This window comes from Aquarana catesbeiana, linkage group LG05 (assembly GCF_042186555.1).
Source record: "Aquarana catesbeiana isolate 2022-GZ linkage group LG05, ASM4218655v1, whole genome shotgun sequence".
Classification (NCBI taxonomy): Eukaryota; Metazoa; Chordata; class Amphibia; order Anura; family Ranidae; genus Aquarana; species Aquarana catesbeiana.
Genome location: NC_133328.1, coordinates 541443639 through 541464655, shown reverse-complemented (window position 1 = coordinate 541464655; position 21017 = coordinate 541443639). Strand labels below are relative to the sequence as shown.

The window sequence follows — 21017 nt, the reverse complement described above, 5'->3', positions numbered from 1 at the left end:
TGCAATTAGTCCCTTTGAACAACCTGCACACTTTTCTCTTCAGCCCGAGAAAAGCAACGGGAGACCACCTCTTCTCTGAGCCTCAGTGTCTCTTTGAATCTGCAGTTTTGTCCTTCCAGCCCACCAAAGCAGCTCAGTCTGTAAAGAACTACACCTCCTACAATCCTCTTCCCAGCAGCTCAGCTCCACAATAACAGTCTACATCCACAGCTGCGCCTGTGAAAAAGTCTCCTGTGCTGCTCAGACACAAAATCCTTTTCCTGCCACTGCTGCACCCTGGACTACATTAGTAAATCTCACATGTGGCTTGAGTCGATTGAAATGCAACAACCATTATATTCTATATATTATGAGTGTCTACCACTGGCAGTTTGTGCAGGAAGACGAACGTTCCTATTAAAGGGGTTGTAAAGGCTAAACATTAAGGTAAAAAATGTTTAGGTGTCAGCATCACCCCCTCAGCCTCCCTTTACTTATCTGAGACCCCTTTTGATCCTGCGCCATGTGCTTCCGCAGATCGTTTCTCCCCTCACTTCTGGGTCTTGCTGGCTTTGCTATCAATCAAAGCCAGTGACGATGGAGAGTTCCTCTGTCTGTGTCAATGGATGCAGCAGAAGGACTCGGGTACGAGCACGCATGAGTGCTCCCCATGAGAAGCGGCTTCCCATGGGGGCACTGGACAGCAGCTTCCCATGGGGGCACTGGACAGAGAGGAGGGGCCAGGAGGTTTCTGGACGATCTGTGCAATTCCATTGCACAGAGTAGGTAAGTATAGACATGTTTGTTATTTTAAAAAAATAATAAATTATGGCACCTTCTATAGATATAGTGGAGGGGTTAGTGTTGTGACCCTAGGAAGTAAGTGTGTTATTCTAAGGATTACCAGGTGATGTTAAGGAAAAAAGGTTAAAAAAAAGAAATCTAATGCAGTCACCTTATAGGAATGGTGAACTTTAATACATTACATTTTTTGGGGGGAGTTTAGATACACTATAATAACAAAAGTATTGGGGCGCCTGCCTTTACACGCACATGAACTTTAATGGCATCCCAGTCTTAATCCATAGGGTTCAATATTGAGTTGGCCCACCCTTTGCAGCTATAACAGCTTCTGGGAAGGCTGTCCACAAGGTTTAGGAGTGTGTCTATGGGAATGTTTGACCATTCTTCCAGAAGCGCATCTGTGAGGTTAGGCACTCATGTGGACGAGAATGCCTGGCTCACAGTCTCCGCTCTAATTCATCCCAAAGGTGTTCTATCGTTTTGAGGTCAGGACTCTTTGCTGGCCAGTCAAGTTTCTCCACCCCAAACTCACTCATCCATGTCTTTATGGACCTTGATTTGTGCACTTGTCCAAATCATTTGGTGGATGGGGGGATTATTGTGTGGGGTTGATTTTTAAGGGTTGGGCTTGGTCCCTGAGTTCCAGTGAAGGGAACTCTGTGCAAGCCAGGCAAGTTCCTCTACCTCCAAACTCACTCATCCATGTCTTTATGGACCTTGCTTTGTGCACTGGTGCACAGTCATGTTGGAACCGGAAGGGACCATCCCCAAACTGTTCCCACAATGTTTTGTTATGCTGATGCCCTAAGAGTTCTCTTCACTGGAACTAAGGGGCCAAGCCCAACCCCTGAAAAACAACCCAACACCATAATCCCCCATCCACCAAATGATTTGGACCAGTGCACAAAGCAAGGTCCATAAAGACATGGATGAGGGAGTTTTAGGTGGAGGAACCTGACTGGCCTACACAGAGTCCTGTCCTTAACCCAATAGAACCCCTTTGGGATAAATTAGAGCGGAGATTGTGAGCCAGGCCTTCTCGTCCACATCAGTGCCTGACCTCACAAATGCACTTCAGGAAGAATGGTCAAACATTCCCAAAGACACAGTCCTAAACCAGAATCTTCAACTTACCAGAATAGTTGAAGATTTTATAGCTGCAAAGGTGGGGCCAACTCAATATTAAACCCTACGGACTAAGACTGGGATGCCATTAAAGTTCATGTGCATGTAAAGGCAGGTGAACCAATAGTTTTGGTAATATAGTATATGTTTATGTTGAGACTTGACTCTTTATGTGGCCTTTTGAACTCCAGCAACTTTAGTTTAATTTTTTTGTTGTGTACTACCCACCATTTATCTACAGTGCCTTGAAAAAGTATTCATATCCCTTGATATTTTCCACATTTTGTCATGTTACAATCAAAAACGTAAATGTATTTTATTGGGATTTTATGTGATAGACCAACACAAAGTGGCACATAATTGTGAAGTGGAAGGAAAATGATAAATGGTTTTCAATTTTTTTTACAAATAAATATGTAAAAAGTGTGGTGTGCATTTGTATTCAACCCCCTTTACTCTGACACCCCTAACTAAAATCTAGTGGGACCAATTGCCTCCAGAAGTCACCTAATTAGTAAATAGAGTCCACCTATGTGTAATTTAATCTCAGTATAAATACAGCTGTTCTGTGAAGCCCTCAGAGGTTTGTTAGAGAATCTTGGTGAACAAACAGCATCACAAAGACCAGTAAACATACCAGACAGGTCAGAAATAAAGTTGTGGAGAAGTTTAAAGCAGGGTTATAAAAAAATATCCCAAGCTTTGAACATCTCAGCACTGTTCAATTCATCATCTGAAAATGGAAATAGTATGGCACAACTGCAAACCTACCAAGACATGGCCGTCCACCTAAACTGACAGGCCGAGCAAGGAGAGCATTAATCAGAGAAGCAGCCAAGGGGCCCACGGTAACTCTGGAGGAGCTGCAGAGATCCACAGCTCAGGTGGGAAAATTTGTCCATAGGACAACTATTAGTCGTGCACTCCACAAATCTGGCCTTTATGAAAGAGTGGCAAGAAGAAAGCCATTGTTGAAAGAAAGCCATAAGAAGTCCAGTTTGCAAGAAGCCATGTGGGGGACACAGCAAACATGTTGAAGAAGGTGTTCTGGTCAGATGAGACCAAAATGGAACTTTTTGGCCTAAAAGCAAAATGCTATGTGTGTGGGAAAACTACCTATCAGGCTCCTACTTACCAGACCGGCGAGTCCTGTCGGGCAGAGAGTAGGCTCCCTTACCCTCCGACTATCGGCCCCCTGGTAGAGTAAACAGGGGGTGCGACAGTACGGAGTGGTATGAAGGCCTGTATGGCTGTCCTGGTATAGCAGTCCGGGTGTCACAGGGTTAACAGCTGGAAAGACTGGAGTAGGCTGGAGCACCTTCACTGAGCTGAGCAGGCTGGAGTGGACAACAGGCAGGAAGTCTGCAGACAGGCTGATAGGATCCCAGGGAGCAGGCAGATGGATGGTCAGTAGGCAGGCCGGGTTTAGCAACAAGCAGACGGCAGAGGTACAGTGGAACAGGCAAGCGGAAGGTCAGACAAGCAGAGGTCGGTGCAGGCAGAATTCAGAGAGAGGTCGGGGGACAAGGCCGGGTCAACAGGTATAGCAGGAACAGACAAGGTACACGGTCAGGTTCTGGAACGACTAGCTGTTGATTAGGCAGCACTGGTCACCAGAACTCACTGGCTTAAATGGGGCTTTTGGCGCCAAACGACGTGCGCGCGCGCGCCCCGGCACACACAGGCACGCGCGCCCGCCAACGCCCGCGCGCGCGCCCCCGCACACCGGCGCGCACAGTGGAACGATCCTGGACACGCACACCGGCGCCGCGAGGAGCCCGCACAGCGAGGTCCGCAGGAACGCGCGCACCAACGCGCGCCGACGCACCCTGACGCACACCACCGCGGGCGCCCCGCCCGCCGAGGTAAGGACCCTGACACTACCACTGCGCATCATCCTGAACACACCATCCCCATCGTGAAACATGGTGGTGGCAGCATCATGTTGTGGGGATGTTTTTCTTCATCAGGGACAGGGAATCTGGTCAAAGTTGAAAGATGCATGGAGCCAAGCACAGGACAATCTTAGAAGAAAACCTGTTATGCCCCATACACGGTCGGATTGTCTGACAGAAAATGTTCAATGGGAGCTTGTTGTCGGAAATTCCGACCGTGTGTAGGTTCCGTCGGACATTTTCCATCGGAATTTCCGTCACACAAAATTTGAAATCTAGATCTCAAATTTTCCGACAACAAAATCCGTTGCCGTAAATTCCGATCGTGTGTACACAATTCCAACGCACAAAGTTCCACGCATGCTCGGAATCAAGCAGAAGAGCCGCACTGGCTATTGAACTTAATTTTTCTCAGCTCGTCGTACGTGTTGTACGTCACCGCGTTTTTTTTTTTTTTTTTTATCCTGTGCAATCCGGTACTTAGCTTAGATAATGTTAGGGTTTTTTTGGAATTGTCAGCCTCTGCAAAGCTCTGCAAGTATCAATTTAGAAATGTCTGTGTGTGCAGAATCAGGAACAGATTGTAACATTTCCATCTGGCTTTTATTTGTGCATTTTTATCCCATAAACCTGAAGGGCTGTCCTTTCTAGACAACACCTGCACTAATATAAAATTCTTGTCTGTTGATAACCTATTTTTTTTTTTATTCTTTTAATTTAATTTTATTTAATTTTATTTATTTATTTAATTTTATAAAAGTACAACAAGCACATATTTCAAGTTATCACAAACTGGAAAGTTATTCCTTAATACCAATGAAACCCCTATTTACCCCTACAAACCCTCCCCCACCCCCACCCCTACCCCTATCCTACAGTGTTAACTTGTAAGTTTAAATAAATTTTCCTATTCGCTTTATATTATCTTAAAATCTCCTCTACAAATCTCCCGGATTTTTTAAACAATACCCATTTGGACCACTTATCCCTGCAGTCAACTCCATCCCCCGCACCGCATTCTTGATATTCGGAATTTCCGACAAGATTTGTGTGACCGTGTGTATGCAAAATCCATGGACTTTGTTGTCGGAATGTCCGATCGTGTGTACGGGGCATTAGGGTCTGCAAATAACTTGAGACTAGGGTGAAGGTTCACCTTCCAGCAGGACAACGACCCTAAACATACAGCCAGAACTACAATGGAATGGTTTAGCTTAAAGCATATTCATGTGTTAGAATGGTCCAGTCAAAGTCCAGCCCTAAATCCAATTGAGAATCTGTGGCAAGACTTAGAAATTGCTGTTCACAGATGCTCTCCATCCAATCTGACAGAGCTTGGGCTATTTTGTAAAGAAGAATGGGCAAAAATGTCACTCTCTAGATGTGCACAGCTGGTAGGGACACACCCAAAAAGACCTGCAGCTATAATTGCAGCGAAAGGTGGTTCTACAAAGTATGGGGGCTGAATACAAATGCACGCCATACTTTTCACATTTATTTGTAAAAAAATGTGAAAACCATTTATCATTTTCCTTCCACTTCACAATTATATGCCACTTTGTGTTGTTTTATCACATAAAATCCCAATAAAATACATTTATTTTTGAGTTGTAATATGACAAAATGTGAAAAATTTCAAGGGGTGTGAATACTTTTTCAAGGCACTGTAAATGTAAGTGGAAGAAGATATTTTGCAGGGAAAGAAGTTACATGTAAGTAGTATAGTCTCTCAGGGAATTAATTCCATTTGTGGGGTAAAAAAACACTATTCCTCATGGGGATCATCTCTCAGCAGCCATGTGTCTTAGTTAGGTCAGGGTGATGTCTAGGAAAAAATAAGAGGCGCTTTCAAACAGAAATCAAGTGCGTTAAACACAGTGATGGTGTGACCCCCTACACGGGTATATAAACACTAATGCAAAAATGGGATCTTTAAACAAATCTGAACAAAATGTATATAAGTGTACATGTACCAGCCAGATAAGTGGTCAAGTAACTATCAACACAGTGATGGTGCGAACCTCTTAATGTGTATAAACTTACATACAGTATATTCTAAGGAAAAATCTCAATATATCCAGTGATATAATCTGTGCTGCCACTTCATAACATGCTGCACATGCAAACAAAATTTTCAAATAAAGCACAAAAATTGAAAAAATAAAAAATGAAAAATGAAAAAAGAAATCAGTCTACAACAAAACGTGACCACACACGTGAAAAAAATGTGTCCAAATAAAGTGATGATAAATCTTGATAAAGGCACAGGTGATGTTGTGTCTCTTCCACCTCTCCTCTCGTGAGCAGTGATTCCACTCCCTCAGGACCTACACTCACCGACTTGATTTGCCAGCACTTTCATGCAAGGCAATAATCACTTGTCTACCACACATCAAGGTAGTTGGATCAATCGTTGTTCCACAGTGAATGTTTTAATCCCGGTCCACATGAAAAAAATAATAATGTGCTCCAATAGTGTAAATCAGTATCACACATTTATTAAAACCACTGCAATCTTCAATCAGTACACTCACATGTAAAATGATAAAATACAGCCAAAGTGCAAATCACATCAAACGCAATTCCAGTGGATCCAAATAAAACAAATGGTCACGGCGGACCCGAGGTGTACTGATGCCGAGTTATCAATCTCACCCCTCCCTTGGATGTCCTCCGTCCCTCCGTGTAAACAATGCTCCTTTCCTTCAATGTGGCTCACAGTGCTGAACGTCACGTCTCACAGCCACGCCCCCGACATGTTTCATCACAGGTTGACTTATTCATGGGATAGGCTGTACTCCCTGCCACTCATCCCTTATATGCCTTAACTAGCTATCGCTCATTGGCCGGCTCGTCGCGCATGCGCACATCTCGGGTCCCCGTCATGTGAATTACGCTGAGAGCTCCGGTACAGAGCATAATGGGAATCGGGCATTCCAGCAGTGTGGACTGATGTTTGCAAAGAATCTCTTGTTCCGTGAGGTGCCATGTAGGCACAGCTGACACTCCAACTGCTCGCTGCATGTCACATCACATAGTGGAAGCAGCATTAACACACAGCACAACACAATATTAACCCCTGCAGCTGCCGCTCTCACATTGCTTCCTGAATGTCTTGTGTTATTTACACAAATACATGCATCTACATGGTGAGAATCTCCCTATCTGAATACACTGGAAATAATCTACCACTCCTAACCTCTAGGTATGAGCCATCCATATGACCAGATGTTCCCATCTATAGTGGGTATAGATTATATGTGTACACATCTACAATCAAATCTAAAATAGAATAGTTAATATGAAACAGCAAAAAATGTTTAAAGTACCTTATCACTAATAAGCATGTTAAATGTGTATAAAATGAGACCCCAATGAATTTATATTCAGAATAAAATAGGATAAAAATCGATATTAATAATAATAAAAGGGGCCTCTACATATATGCCCCGCCACTATGTTGAGTAATAATTGGATCTAATTCTAGATATGTATCTAATATCTCGGCAGATACACTTTCCCCTTAAATCCAGTGGCTTATATATACCTACAATACTAAAAGTGCTTGAAGTACATGTAATTAAAAGTCATTAATAAAACAATTCAGGTCTAGTTCTATATTTAACCCCCTCGGGGTCAGACTCTTCATTAAAAATATCCACCGAGTTTCTCTTTGGGATAGATTCCTGACTCTGTTGGACCCCCTCCACGAGGGATGGATCACATCTATCCCACAAAACTGCAGTAGAGAGGGGTCCTGCTGATGTTTTTCCTTAAAATGTAGAGAAACGCTATGGTATTTGTAACCATTCTTTATATTAGTTAAGTGCTCCGAGATTCTAATCCTAAGGAGTCTCTTCGTTCTCCCCACATATAATAGGCCACAAGGGCACCACATTAGATATACTACATGTGAGGAGTTGCAGGTGCTGAACTCCTTGATCTCAAAGGACTCACCATCACTATTGGTTACACTCTTTACCCCTCTGTGACTTACTTTCACCGTTCTGCAGCAAATGCACCTCCTGCAGCAGTAAAAGCCCCTAAAATCCAACCTCAAGTCCTTTTTTCCTGGCGGGTCCAGAATTTTCTTGACCACATGGTCACCGAAACTGGGAGCTCTTCTGTATATAAACTTTGGTTGGCTCGGTAGCACCTCTCCCAGGTGCCTATCTCTGCACAGAATATGCCAATATTTCCTAAAAATGCCTTCTATATCCTTATATTGGCAGTGATATCCAGAAATAAATCCAAACTGATCTTGGTTGTCCTTTATTTTTTTTTTTCAATTTTTTTTTTTTCAATTTTTGTGCTTTATTTGAAAATTTTGTTTGCATGTGCAGCATGCTATGAAGTGGCAGCACAGATTATATCACTGGATATATTGAGATTTTTCCTTAGAATATACTGTATGTAAGTTTATACACATTAAGAGGTTCGCACCATCACTGTGTTGATAGTTACTTGACCACTTATCTGGCTGGTACATGTACACTTATATACATTTTGTTCAGATTTGTTTAAAGATCCCATTTTTGCATCAGTGTTTATATACACGTGTAGGGGGTCACACCATCACTGTGTTTAACGCACTTGATTTCTGTTTGAAAGCGCCTCTTATTTTTTCCTAGATGTCTGTGGGAGGATTTGGGTAGTTCACAGACATCTCCGATTAAATATTCAGTATATATGCATTATAATTTAAAGGGGCTGCTTCATATTGGATGTGGGGATTTATTTCTTCACGTGGTTTATTGCATAATTTGATTTTAGCACAATCACACTCATTTTGTGAAACATAGTGGGCGCGGTGGAGGTATTAGTTTTTGGTGAAGGGCGGTAGACCATTTGTAATACCTATCATATATAGGTCAGGGTGATGGCTGATCCTGAGTTTTCAAGGTAAATTTTCCCCAGACCAAAAATGAGAGCAAAATTAAAGTGACACTAAACTTTTTACATCAATCCTTCTAAAATATCAAGTATCCCATGACTCTGCTTTTTTTTTTCTCCAAATATTGTTTACAGGCTTCTTTTTATCCTGTGCATGCGCCCTGATCTTCACTGGTGCATCTTACCGCTACTAGTATAGAGCGAGCACTGCCATTATTTATGGTCACATGCTCCACTTTATGGATAGTATAATTCCCATAGAGTTGAATGTGTCTGCAGGTAGATGTGAAGTCCATCTCGGGGCATTGGCGGCCCGGCCATACGGGGTGCACGGGCACCGCTATCCCTATCCATGTGTCTAGTCCCTCAATCTACATGCGGGGCATGGATTCAAATTGGGTTTTTTTTTAAGCATGTCATTAGAGCCAGAGGCTCTAATAGGTTTCAAAAAAGGGTGAGCTCACCCAGTTGTATGACAATAGCGAATTAATATTTGCTATTGTCACACTGATGCTCCTCCCAGCTAATCAGGAAACGAGTCTTGAGAGCTGTTTGCCAATTGGCCAAGAGAAGAGTTCCAATTGACCTAGGAGGAGGAGGGAGGAGACGCCGTGATGCAGAGGAGAAGAAGCAAGGGGAAGCCACCCCCCGTCACCCGCGCCATAGATATGGGGTAAAGTGCCGGGCTGGGAACCGTCTGACTGACCAAGGGTGGGTGTTTGTGGGTGACCCAACCAGGGGGGAGGGGGTGGCTGTGGGTGCACTGTTTCCCCCCCCCCCAGAAATATACCACCAATTGCCACTGCTCAGGGGTGAGCAGGAAAGGGTGGCTATATTCACATACACAAATGGGGGCATGAAGAATAAATGCAGCCAACCTAGCATAGGAAGAACTTAGAACAGAAGGAAAAAGCTTGCATTTGATAGATGAAAAAAGGAAGAGAGAAGTAGAAGGTATATTCTACTTACATTTAAACATTTTGTATTTATTTAATTTTATAAAAATGGAAGTTTAGTGCCACTTTAAATTATGATTCACAAATGAAACAAATATTTTAAAAAGTCTTAGAACAATTTAGAAATGCAAAAAGTCACATGCCAGATTTATTTACATCTGTTTATTCTGCTGCATTTAGTTACATTCAGAATTGCTTACATTTGCAATGGAACTCATTTATCAACACACAGACAAAACTAGTACAATGATATTTCCTGTAAAAATAGGTGATAACTTGCAGTAAAGAAAGTACACCTTTGCCTTGCTTTGCACTAGTTTTTATGAAAGCTTCTTTGATAACAAACATTACAGTTCACGTCTCTAAAGATTGTGGCTTGTGTTACCATATGCACCAACAACAGCAAATATGAATAAGCTTTACAATTCTATAGTTTATAATAATGGCAAATATACAAGTATTTACCTTTTATTATTGGTCTTGTTGGAATGTATGCATTTAAATGTGAAATTTCTAAACCTAATAAATACTTTCTATATAAAAACACATTTGAACATAAATACATAACAACACTTATGTCTGTAAAACGTAATTTTAAAAAAGTTTAATGTACAATAAGATTGACTTTCTATACATTTTCTTATACAACACGCACACACAGGCAGTCATGTACTAATGCCCCTCTAATTAGTCCTGTTAATGACAGGGTAAAAATGAATATGTGTATAAGTTTTTCCATTCTTCAAAAGGTATTACATAACTCTAATGTAAAACTGGACCTACCTAACTAGCCATTCATACAGAGCTAATATACTGTCTTAAAGGAACTGATATTTGTATTTGGCAGAATAGTGCAATATTTCTTTAAAGGTTTCTCCATCAGAGCTGCAGATTGTTCTTGCTTCAGTATGAGTTGTCTCTTATAACAGTTATAGTTACAATACAATATACAGGACTCTTTCTCTTCACCTGTACCTGCTTAAGACAAGAGACACTTTATCTGGACACAAATAAACTCTGCAGATGGGTGAAGCGCCCCATTCAAATTCGATACAATCCTTAAAAATTATGCTAATTTGATACATTATTCTTTTCAACACAGTGGGGGAAATTTACTAAAACTGGAGAGTGCGAAATCCACTGCAGCTGTGTACGGTAGCCAATCAGATTCGATGTTCAGCTTGTTCAATTAAGCTTTGACAAAAAAAAAAAAAAAATTGGAGCTGATTGGTTTCTATGCAGAGTTGCACCAAATTTTGCACTCCCCAGTTTTAGTAAATCAACCCCATTTTATATATGAACCGTTTCGCAAAAAATAATTTCACCACCTTGGTGGTTGTAAATGAATAAGATGTGAAGAGTCCAGCAAAATATGCTCAGCAATACTAATATACTATGGGGGTTATTTACGAAAGGCAAATCCACTTTGCACTACAAGTGAAATTGCACTGAAAGTGCACTTGGAAGTGCAGTCGCTGTAAATCTGAGGGGTAGATCTGAAATGAGGGGAAGCTCTGCTGATTTTATCATCCAATCATGTGCAAGCTAAAATGCTGTTTTTTATTTTCCTTGCATGCAGTGGATTTGCCTTTAGTAAATAACCCCCTATATGTAAAAAAAATTGTGGACAGGGATCAGGCTGGATCACTTGGTTCGAGTAAAGGGTACTATTAATGCTACAGCATACAAAGATATGTTAGACAATTGCTTTCAGGCAAGTAAAACCTGTTTCTGGAGGGCCCCTTTCTGTAGCACATTGACTGTGCCCCAGTGCACAAAGCTTGTACATCAAGACATGGTTCGGTAATTCTGGTATGAAGGAACTCATGTGGCCTGCACAGAGCCCTGACCTCAACCCTACTGATCACCTTTAGAATTAATTGGAACCATGATTGTGAGCCATGTTTCTCTTCCAACATCAGTACCTGACATTACAAATGTTCTTTTGACTGAAAGGGCAGCAGTCTTTGGGTATTTTGTTGGTTAGTGTTTTAGCTAAGCCAGAGCTGAAGAAGAAAACACTTACACACACATACCAAATGGAAGACCACTGCATGTTTGGTTAGCGTTAGTGCTCTGTCAAAACAGGCTCCACCTCTAAAAGTGCTTAAACAATCAAACATCAAAAATCCTAACAAAAAAAAGGTATTATTTACAATTCTGATTTGCACACAACAAAAGAAACCATGCATCAGCAGTTGACTTTCTTATCCATCTTTCCTTGAAAAGTTATATGTTTGGCTTTTGTAATGTAGCCCATATTTTCAAATTAATTCCCTAATTGCAAATAATAATAAATATGTTATTAATTGTGTAGTGTGAACAGTTAAGCAAAGAGTATAATAAGAGTGCAGTGGAAACTGAAATGAGTGCTTAAACTCACGTAACAATAATAGTTTTAAAAAAGCAAAATTATTATGCAGTTACACATGCTCCACCAGCATCATCACCCTGCCAATTCCCTAGGTTTTAATTGACCAGTTCAAGCAGGATGTTGAATCAGCTAGAAAAGAATCATAGGTAAGCCATCACCACTGCAATACTACTGACAATCTGTGGAAAGGAACGTGCTATAGACACCTGAATAAGTTTAGTATAGAGAAAATGGTTAGTAAATGAGAATGCAAAAGATGCAACTTAGTATTTTCTACAATGTGCTTTGGGAACAAGTGTATATTTGTATTTAAAAACACCCTGTATGGGCCACTTGCCTAGGTATTTTACCTTACCTACTAGGGATGAGCCCCGTGTTCAAGTTGAACATAAGTTCGACTCGAACATCGGGTGTTCGCCTGTTCGCCAAATAGCCAACAATTTGGGGTGTTCGCGGCAAATTCGAAAGCCACGGAACACCCTTTAAAAGTCTATGGGAGAAATCAAAAGTGCTAATTTTAAAGGCTTATATGCATGGTATTGTCATAAAAAGTGTTTAGGGACCTGGGTCCTGCTCCAGGGGACATGTATCAATGCAAAAAAAAGTTTTAAAAACGGCTATTTTTTCAGGAGCAGTGATTTTAATAATGCTTAAAGTGAAAAAATGAAAGTGAAATATTCCTTTAAATTTAGTACCTGGGAGGTGTCTATAGTATGCCTGTAAAGTGGCGCATGTTTCCCGTGTTTAGAACAATCCCTGCACAAAATTACATTTCTAAAGGAAAAAAAGTCATTTAAAACTCCTCGCGGCTATAATGAATTGTCTATGGGAGAAATCAAAAGTGCTAATTTTAAAGGCTTATATGCATGGTATTGTCATAAAAAGTGTTTGGGGACTTGGGTCCTGCCCCAGGGGACATGTATCAATGCGGAAGCAGTGATTTTAATAATGCTTAAAGTGAAAAAATAAAAGTGAAATATTCCTTTAAATTTCGTACCTGGGGGGTGTCTATAGTATGCCTGTAAAGTGGCGCATTTTTCCCGTGTTTAGAACAGTCCCTGCACAAAATTACATTTCTAAAAGAGAAAAAGTCATTTAAAACTACTCGAGGCTATATGAATTATCAGGTCCCGGCAATACAGATAAAAGTCATTGAAAAAAACGGCATGGGATCCCCCCAGTCCATTACCATGCCCTTTGGTTCTGGTATGAATATTAAGGGGATCCCCGAACCAAAATTAAAAAAAAAAAATTGCGTGGAGGTCTCCTCAAATTCCATACCAGGCCCTTCAGGTCTGGTATGGATATTAAGGGGAACCCTGAGCCAATTTTTTTTTTTAAAAATGGCGTAGTGGTCCCCCTCAAAATCCATACCAGACCTGAATTTTAAGGGGAACCCCGCGCCAAAATTAAAAAAAATGGTGTGGGGTCCTCCAAAAATTAATATCCGACCCTTATCTGAGCATGCAACCTGGCAGACTGCAGGAAAAGAGGGGGGGACGAGAGAGCCCCTCCTCCCTCCTGAACCGTACCAGGTCACATGCCCTCAACATGGGGAGGGTGCTTTGGGGTAGCTCCCCAAAGCACCTTGTCCCCATGTTGATGGGGACAAGGGCCTCATCCCCACAACCCTTGCCGGTGGTTGTGGGGGTCTGCGGGCAGGGGGCTTATCGGAATTTGGAAGCCCCCTTTAACAAGGGGAACCCCAGATCCCGCCCCCCCTGTTTGACATGGTAACGGGTACATTGTACCCTTACCATTTCACAAATAAAGTGTCAAAATGTTAAAAAAAACAAGACACACCTTGGGACAAGTCCTTTATTAAAAAATAAAAAAATAAAAATGTCCCACAAAGTCCATTCATCTTCTTCTATGTCTTCGCCAATGGACCGAAAAATAAAAAAGATCCGCCTCCATGGGAGGCACCCGCCATATGACGCTTCAGCGCCAATGACAGTTCTTTTAAAAGTGAAGGCGGGGCCACACGGTGGCGAACTTTGGTGACGCCGCACCCCTCTGACGCATGGGGACTTCCCAATGGCTTCTCCGTGGCATCAGAGGGGGCGGGGCCACCCGTTTACGTACCCGGGTGGCCCCGCCCCCCTCTGACTTTTGATTTTTCACGTTCGTGTCCCATAGACTTTAACGGTGTTCGCGTGTTCGAACAAATGTTTTGCCTGTTCGCATGTTCTGCTGCGAACTGAATAGGGGGGTGTTCGGCTCATCCCTATTGTCTACATTTGATTAAGTTTCAGTACCTATGCTGCAATGTACAGGCATGACTATAAGCTTCATAGAGATTGATGGGAGAGATCAACTATAAAACTACAGTATGTAAGTCATTGAAAGCCAACAGGAATATTTGACTTTTTTCATTTAGGTGACATTACACATTTAAAAAAAATATTCTTGACATCTATAGATATTGTGGTAACAGATCCATATAATTATCTTTTTCTATGTTGTAGATGGTTACCCGTGGATGTTGCCATTAGTGGCAAGGAAAATTTTAAGTCGATGATTTTAGATCACAGTAGGCACCTGTGATTAATTATACTCCAGGAGATGTCAGCATAAATGTCAGTAAATGGGCCCCCAAAACAGGTCACATCATACCTGCATGTCCAACCTCGCTTTTCTATCAGCAATAAGCTATCATAGGAAGATATCATTAGACATTGCTGGAGAGCAACCTACTTTAGTCCCCTCATGTTATATGGTCAGAGGACAGGCATTGTTTCAGAGATATATCTTTCATTGAATTATAAGAACTGTTCCCCATGTAAAGTGATTTCTATTTTAACTAATTACACTACTAATTATCTGTAGTTGACCCTGGTGTGTAAATAATTCTGTTTAACTCTTTGCTAAAAATACTGCATAAGGAACTTTGGTTAATTTTCCTTATAAAAGAGGTTTTCCAATAAAATGATGTGGATCTTAAATATATGGTGAGAGATCCTGAAATGCTCAATATGACATTTTAAACCAACAACTTAAATTATCACACCACATTACCCTTACAATGCAACTAGACCCTCCATTACTCATTGTTTAACAGATGTCTCTTTTAATAAAAGGATAAAAAGTACATTCTTCTTAGGTATGAAAAAAAATAGCATTTAGGGTTTATATTTTCTCAGAAACATTATTATTGGCTTAACTTGGGAAATATGTTTATAATATACATGGGGCAGTTATGAAGGAAGATCATTTAGACTAATACATTCCTTGTGTATGTGGTTGAAACTGTTTATATGGCCTATCAACAAGTGATCATCTCTAATTAAAAGTACCGCATGTCATGTTTTTATACAATTACTGCATCTGTTTTTGTATGTGGTTACTGTAAAACTACTAATTTTGTCTAATAAGCAATGTGGATGCTGCACATAGGCGCTGAACAGCCAGATATCTGATATGTAGATGGATAGGGCCGGATCTGCTCGTATACTGCCAATGTAAAGAGTACATCCAATGTAGGAAATGCATGCCAATTGATGTAAATGCGTGTACTTGCATGTTAATGCATTAAAATACATGTAAACTTATGCAAATAAAGTGATATAAATGCATGTTAATAGAGTAAATTCAAAAACATAAAAACTGAGGTCAGAAAACACCAGGTTTGCTAATTTCTGCAACACATTTCCACATGCTAAAGAAGAGTACTTGGGTTGGAATGAAATGACTAGATGCAGCTGCATAAAACTTACACATAATAAAATGTCTATTTAGATATGTATATGCACATAGCACCAGAATTTTTGTTAAGCACCTACTTTAAAGTGATTGTAAAGTCTCAGTTTTTTTTTCTATAAAAATAACAAACATGTTATACTTACCTGCTCTGTGCAGTGGTTTTGCACAGAGCAGCCCGGATCCTCCACTTCTCGGGTCCTTCTTTGGCTCTCCTGGCCCCTCCCTTCTGTTGAATGTCCCCACAGCAAGCAGATTGCTATGGGGCACCTGAGCCCTAGCTCCGTGTCTCCATTCAAACACAGAGCCCTGGTTCGGCCCCACCCCCTCTCTTTCCTGATTGAGTAACTGACTTTGATTGACAGCCAATGGCGCCGCTGCTGTGTCTCAGCTATTCAGGAGAGAGAGTCCCGGATGGCCAAGGCACTCGTGGACATCGCTGGATAGAGATGGGCTCAGGTAAATATTAGGAGGGGGGGGGGGGGTTGCTGCACATAGAAGGCTTTTTATCTTAATGCATAAAATGCATTAAGATAAAAAAAAAAAAAAATTCTGCTTTTACAATCACTTTAACTGCCTGCACCATATTTGATTATTTCTAGCTATCAGAGGTCACAATTTTAAAAAATATTAAAATAACATAGACATACTGCATTTCTCAAAATCTATGTCTGAGTATAATATTAAATAACTTAGCACCTACCAAAATTAATTGTAAATATAATTTTCTTTTTTTTTATGACCAAACACACATCCCCCCATGATAATTAAAGTTTGTGTTAAATTTACACACCCCAAAATTATGTAAATGCGACAAATCATTTTGAATGGTTACATCCTCTATGGTGATTAGATTAATGCGTGTGTCCCTGATAGAGTATTTTCACTCCCTTCCTGTCTTAATGACTGCCTCTCATTAGGACAGAAATCTCCCTACTGGGAAAATATTAAACGTGTTTTAGTCCCATTGACATCCCAATTTGAAAGATTGACCCTTATTTCCCATATTAGTAATCACCTGACCTTTAACCAGGATATAAGGAAAATTCCCCCAAAGTGGAGAGACAAACAAAAATACAAATTTTCACTCAATCCAAGGAAGAAAAAAAATGTCTCAAGTTTTACATTTTATGCATTTATAGTTATTAAATTTTAACCCTGGTCCAAAGGTTCCAAATGTTGCTATGCATGATAAAGTTTTTTTAAACTCTATGATTGGTAGATATAATATTATCTATGTTCAATGATCAACTATTGTTGACAATAAAATCTAACAATTAGTGAGAAACAATTCAATACTACTTTTCAGTTATACTAGTATGGCGTTGTCCCAGTATAAATCACTTCTAAAATATGTGGAAAAAGTAGTGTCTCCACAATTAAAAATATACTTCAAGAGGACAACTAAATTAATCAAACACAAACAGAATGAGAATGCTCATTTTAGAAAAAAAGATGTCTTAGGGGCACCTTTGTTAACATGTTTAAATATATCCAAGACTATTATAAAGATTTGGCAAATTAACAGTTTCCCCTATAATTTAGGAAGAAAGAAGGGGACATTAGCTACCTATGGGTCAAAGAAGATTTTACTGTTAATTTAGGAAGGGGTTCTTGGCAATGACAGTGGTTAAGCTTTGGAATGCTATGTTGCATAAGGAAAATATGGAATAAACATAACAATATTTTGAAAAGCATGAGATGGTTCTTAAAACCAACTACAATATCTAGAGCAGCCCTCAAAAATTGGATTTTGAGGACTGGCGAGCTATGGCTCTCTGGGAGCAGGGGGGGGTGCACCGCCGGCAGGTGGGTTGTATGGGAGCTGTTCTCCCAGCAATTGGAGGGGAAGAGAGAGGAGAGCCGCCGCCCGGATAATCAGAGCACCGGAAACATTACAGCTTTCATTTCAATAGCTGTGTCTTCCCCGCCAAGCGCGCTGTCACATACAGCCTCTCCTCTTTGTCCGGGCACTATCAAAGTTCCCCGGACAAGGGGGAGGGGCTGTACTTGAGGGAGCCCAGCGGGGAACACATAGCTATTAAAATTAAAGCTGTTATGTTCCCGGCGCTCTGATTATCTGGGTGGCGGCTCTCCTCTCTCTTCCCCTGCACAGGTAGGCTGCATTGGGGACACAGGCTGCATTGGGGACACAGGCTGCACAGGCTGCACTGGCTGGCACAGGCTGCACTGGCAGACACAGGCTGCATTGGCGGCACAGGCTGCATTGGTGGCCACAGGCTGCATTGGTGGCCACAGGCTGCATTGGGGGGCGCATGCTGTATTGGTGGACACTGGCAGGCTGCATTGGTGGACACGGGCAGGCTGCATTGTTGGGCACGGATAAAGTTGTTGTTAATATTTATTTTTATAACTTAATTGGACAAGGGGGAGGGGCTGTATTTGAGGGAGCCCAGCGGGGAACACATAGCTATTAAAATTAAAGCTGTTATGTTCCCAGGGCTCTGATTATCTGGGTGGCGGCTCTCCTCTCTCTTCCCCTGCACAGGTAGGCTGCATTGGGGACACAGGCTGCATTGGGGACACAGGCTGCACAGGCTGCACTGGCTGGCACAGGCTGCACTGGCAGACACAGGCTGCATTGGCGGCACAGGCTGCATTGGTGGCCACAGGCTGCATTGGTGGCCACAGGCTGCATTGGGGGGCGCATGCTGCATTGGTGGACACTGGCAGGCTGCATTGGTGGACACGGGCAGGCTGCATTGTTGGGCACGGATAAAGTTGTTGTTAATATTTATTTTTATAACTTAATTCTGCATAAAACAGTTAAGTGTCATTTCATGCGGGGCAGGGTAGAGGTTGGGCGGGGCAACTAGTGGCGAGTAACCCTTGAGGCCTGGCTAGTAGCTCAGGACTTGAGCCCTGATCTAAAGCCATTATTACCAAAGTATACTATGGGGATATTCTGATCTGATTCTGAGTGGATTCCACCACATTTTGTGACTTAAGAAGGAATTTGTGTTTTCTCTTGTGTGGCAAAATTGGTACCAGGAGTAATAGGGTGTATACATCCTATAACTATGGCTATAATCAATTATTACCTAATTATGAAGCAATTTTTAAAAAGTGGATCTATGGTGTGAGTTAGTCAAAAAGTCGAATGTTCATCAATCAAATAATGGCTATACTATGGAACATTTTATCCTGTTTGGAACTCATTTGTCTCTTATACATGGTCTCTAGTGAGAAAAACTGCTGGTAGAAGATTTTGTAGTTGTGGAAGTTATTGTAGGGGAAACAATGGTATATTCATGCAATATCATAGCATAACAATTAAATTAATGTGTATTTTTTCTCTGCAATTGTCATTTTAAAGTAATCACAACAATAAGAGATGAATCGTTCTAAAACAATAGATAAAGCTACTGCATACTAAGTGCTTCACAGCAATTTTAACCTAAACATTTTGCCAAATGTAAAACAAATTATTAGGAAGCCAGGCTGTAAAATCCTTGCACATCTATACTCCTTAGCAGTAACATAGTCTACTATGACTTCTGTTAACTACTTGAGTTGAAAAGTTATGACCTCCTCAACCGCAGATTTCTGGATGAAACCTATAGCAACCGTATTAAATGCAGAGCAAGGATGGAATTGGACAGTGCAGTTTCTTTGCGTAGGCCCTGAAGGTAAGTAGACATCTGATATGGATTCCACTCACTTGCAAATTTCCAGTGCTATGTGGAATATCTTTTAAACCAAGCCTTTGAACCATGTATAGCAACCTTTAAAAAGTTTCACAATTACCTAAATAAGAAATATAATTGCTAATGATTAAAGTTACTTAGCCATAATAAGCTAAATACCTGCAGATTTTACATTGCATTTTACATTTTACATTTTACAGTGCAATGATGTCATAAAAATTATTTAGTGAGTCATGAAGCAAAAATTGAGCAAAGACGGAAACTCTTTGTATTCATCTGATGAATGATGGAAGTCTCCATTATAGGGTTTGTCTTTAAAAAAATGAGAAACAAAACTGAGAATACAAATGGTATTTTTTCTAATAGTGACCAATCATGTTCCATGTTTTTTTGTCTGTGAAAACTTAACAAGGGATTTGATTGGTCACTATGGGATAATAGCTGTTTCCCATTTTTTTTAGCTAGCCCTTCAGAACACAAATCTGGTTATAGATGCAGTCCCCGCAACTCTTGTTCCTGAGCCACTGGAACTGCAATGCTGTAAAAAAAAAAAAAATAAGGTCCAACCCCAGTGGCATGCATCTTGTGGGTTGGAACCACAAATGGTTCATGTAGACAATTTTTCAACTTCCCAGATTATGTATGACTGTGAACTGCATCCCTAAGGAAAACTGACAACGGAAGTGTCAGAAAACGTTAGACTTAAATTTAAAGGGATTGGGAAAACTTGGCCCTAATCATCTAAAAAAATATTAGCCAGGATTTACATTGGCTTCTCTGAATGATGTTACCTTTCAATATATATGAGAATTAATTGAAGAAAAGTTTGGACATTTGCATAACTATTCCAAGCAGCCAGCTCATTATATATATATAATCTTTTTAGCCCGTGGTATTAATATACACTTACAAACATCACATAGAATACAATTGGGTTGAGAAACTGTAAAACGCTGTAAAAAACATACATATATTCGGAATAGTATCTAAAAGATCTTTCCTTTTGTATAAATACATATGAAATAATAACTGAATTCTAACATGAATTCAAAGGTACCTATAATGTACCCGAGGTGTGTTAATACACTGTATTGATTAATACAGTTTCCTAATCTTAGTACTAGAGTGGTGAGGTCACTAATTAATTAGATGTGATACTGATACTTTATGCTATTAAAAATGTTTAGTCTGTATCTTTTCTCGTGATTTATATAATTAAAAATCACGTCAATCTGAAATTGTTTTGAATCATCAGGCAACACAGCAGTTCACTTAAACCAGTATAAATAATTTGATGTCACTCCTGGAAAGCACTGATTATCTGTACAGGAACCTCCATAACTTGGAGGACAGGCTGAGCAAGGTACGCCAACTTTGTAAGGGGCTTCTCCAATCCAGTTTCCCCTAAGATGAAAAAAAAACAAGCAATATTTAAATACAAGAACTTTTTTTGTTAGTATATGCATTTATCAACTTGCTACATAATAAATAAGAGCATTAAACTAAACACCTGGCACAAACATACATGATTTCAACTATGTGTTTATTTTAATAAAAATGTATTTTTACATGCAACTGGTGTAAATCTCAAATTTGTCTTAGTTAAAGCCACATGTAATTTCCA

The 21017-nt window shown here is 40.5% G+C and overlaps 1 protein-coding gene across 1 annotated transcript in view; it reads right to left on the bottom strand.

The window, feature by feature from the left end:
* Positions 1-9799: 9799 nt before the first annotated feature.
* PI15 (peptidase inhibitor 15) overlaps positions 9800-21017 on the bottom strand; it is a 66584-nt gene continuing 55366 nt past the window's right edge. Inside the window, exon 6 of the mRNA XM_073631821.1 lies at positions 9800-20797. Within this exon, the coding sequence (XP_073487922.1) occupies positions 20662-20797 (136 nt within the window). The 3' untranslated portion in view covers positions 9800-20661. The remainder of the gene's footprint in view (positions 20798-21017) is intronic.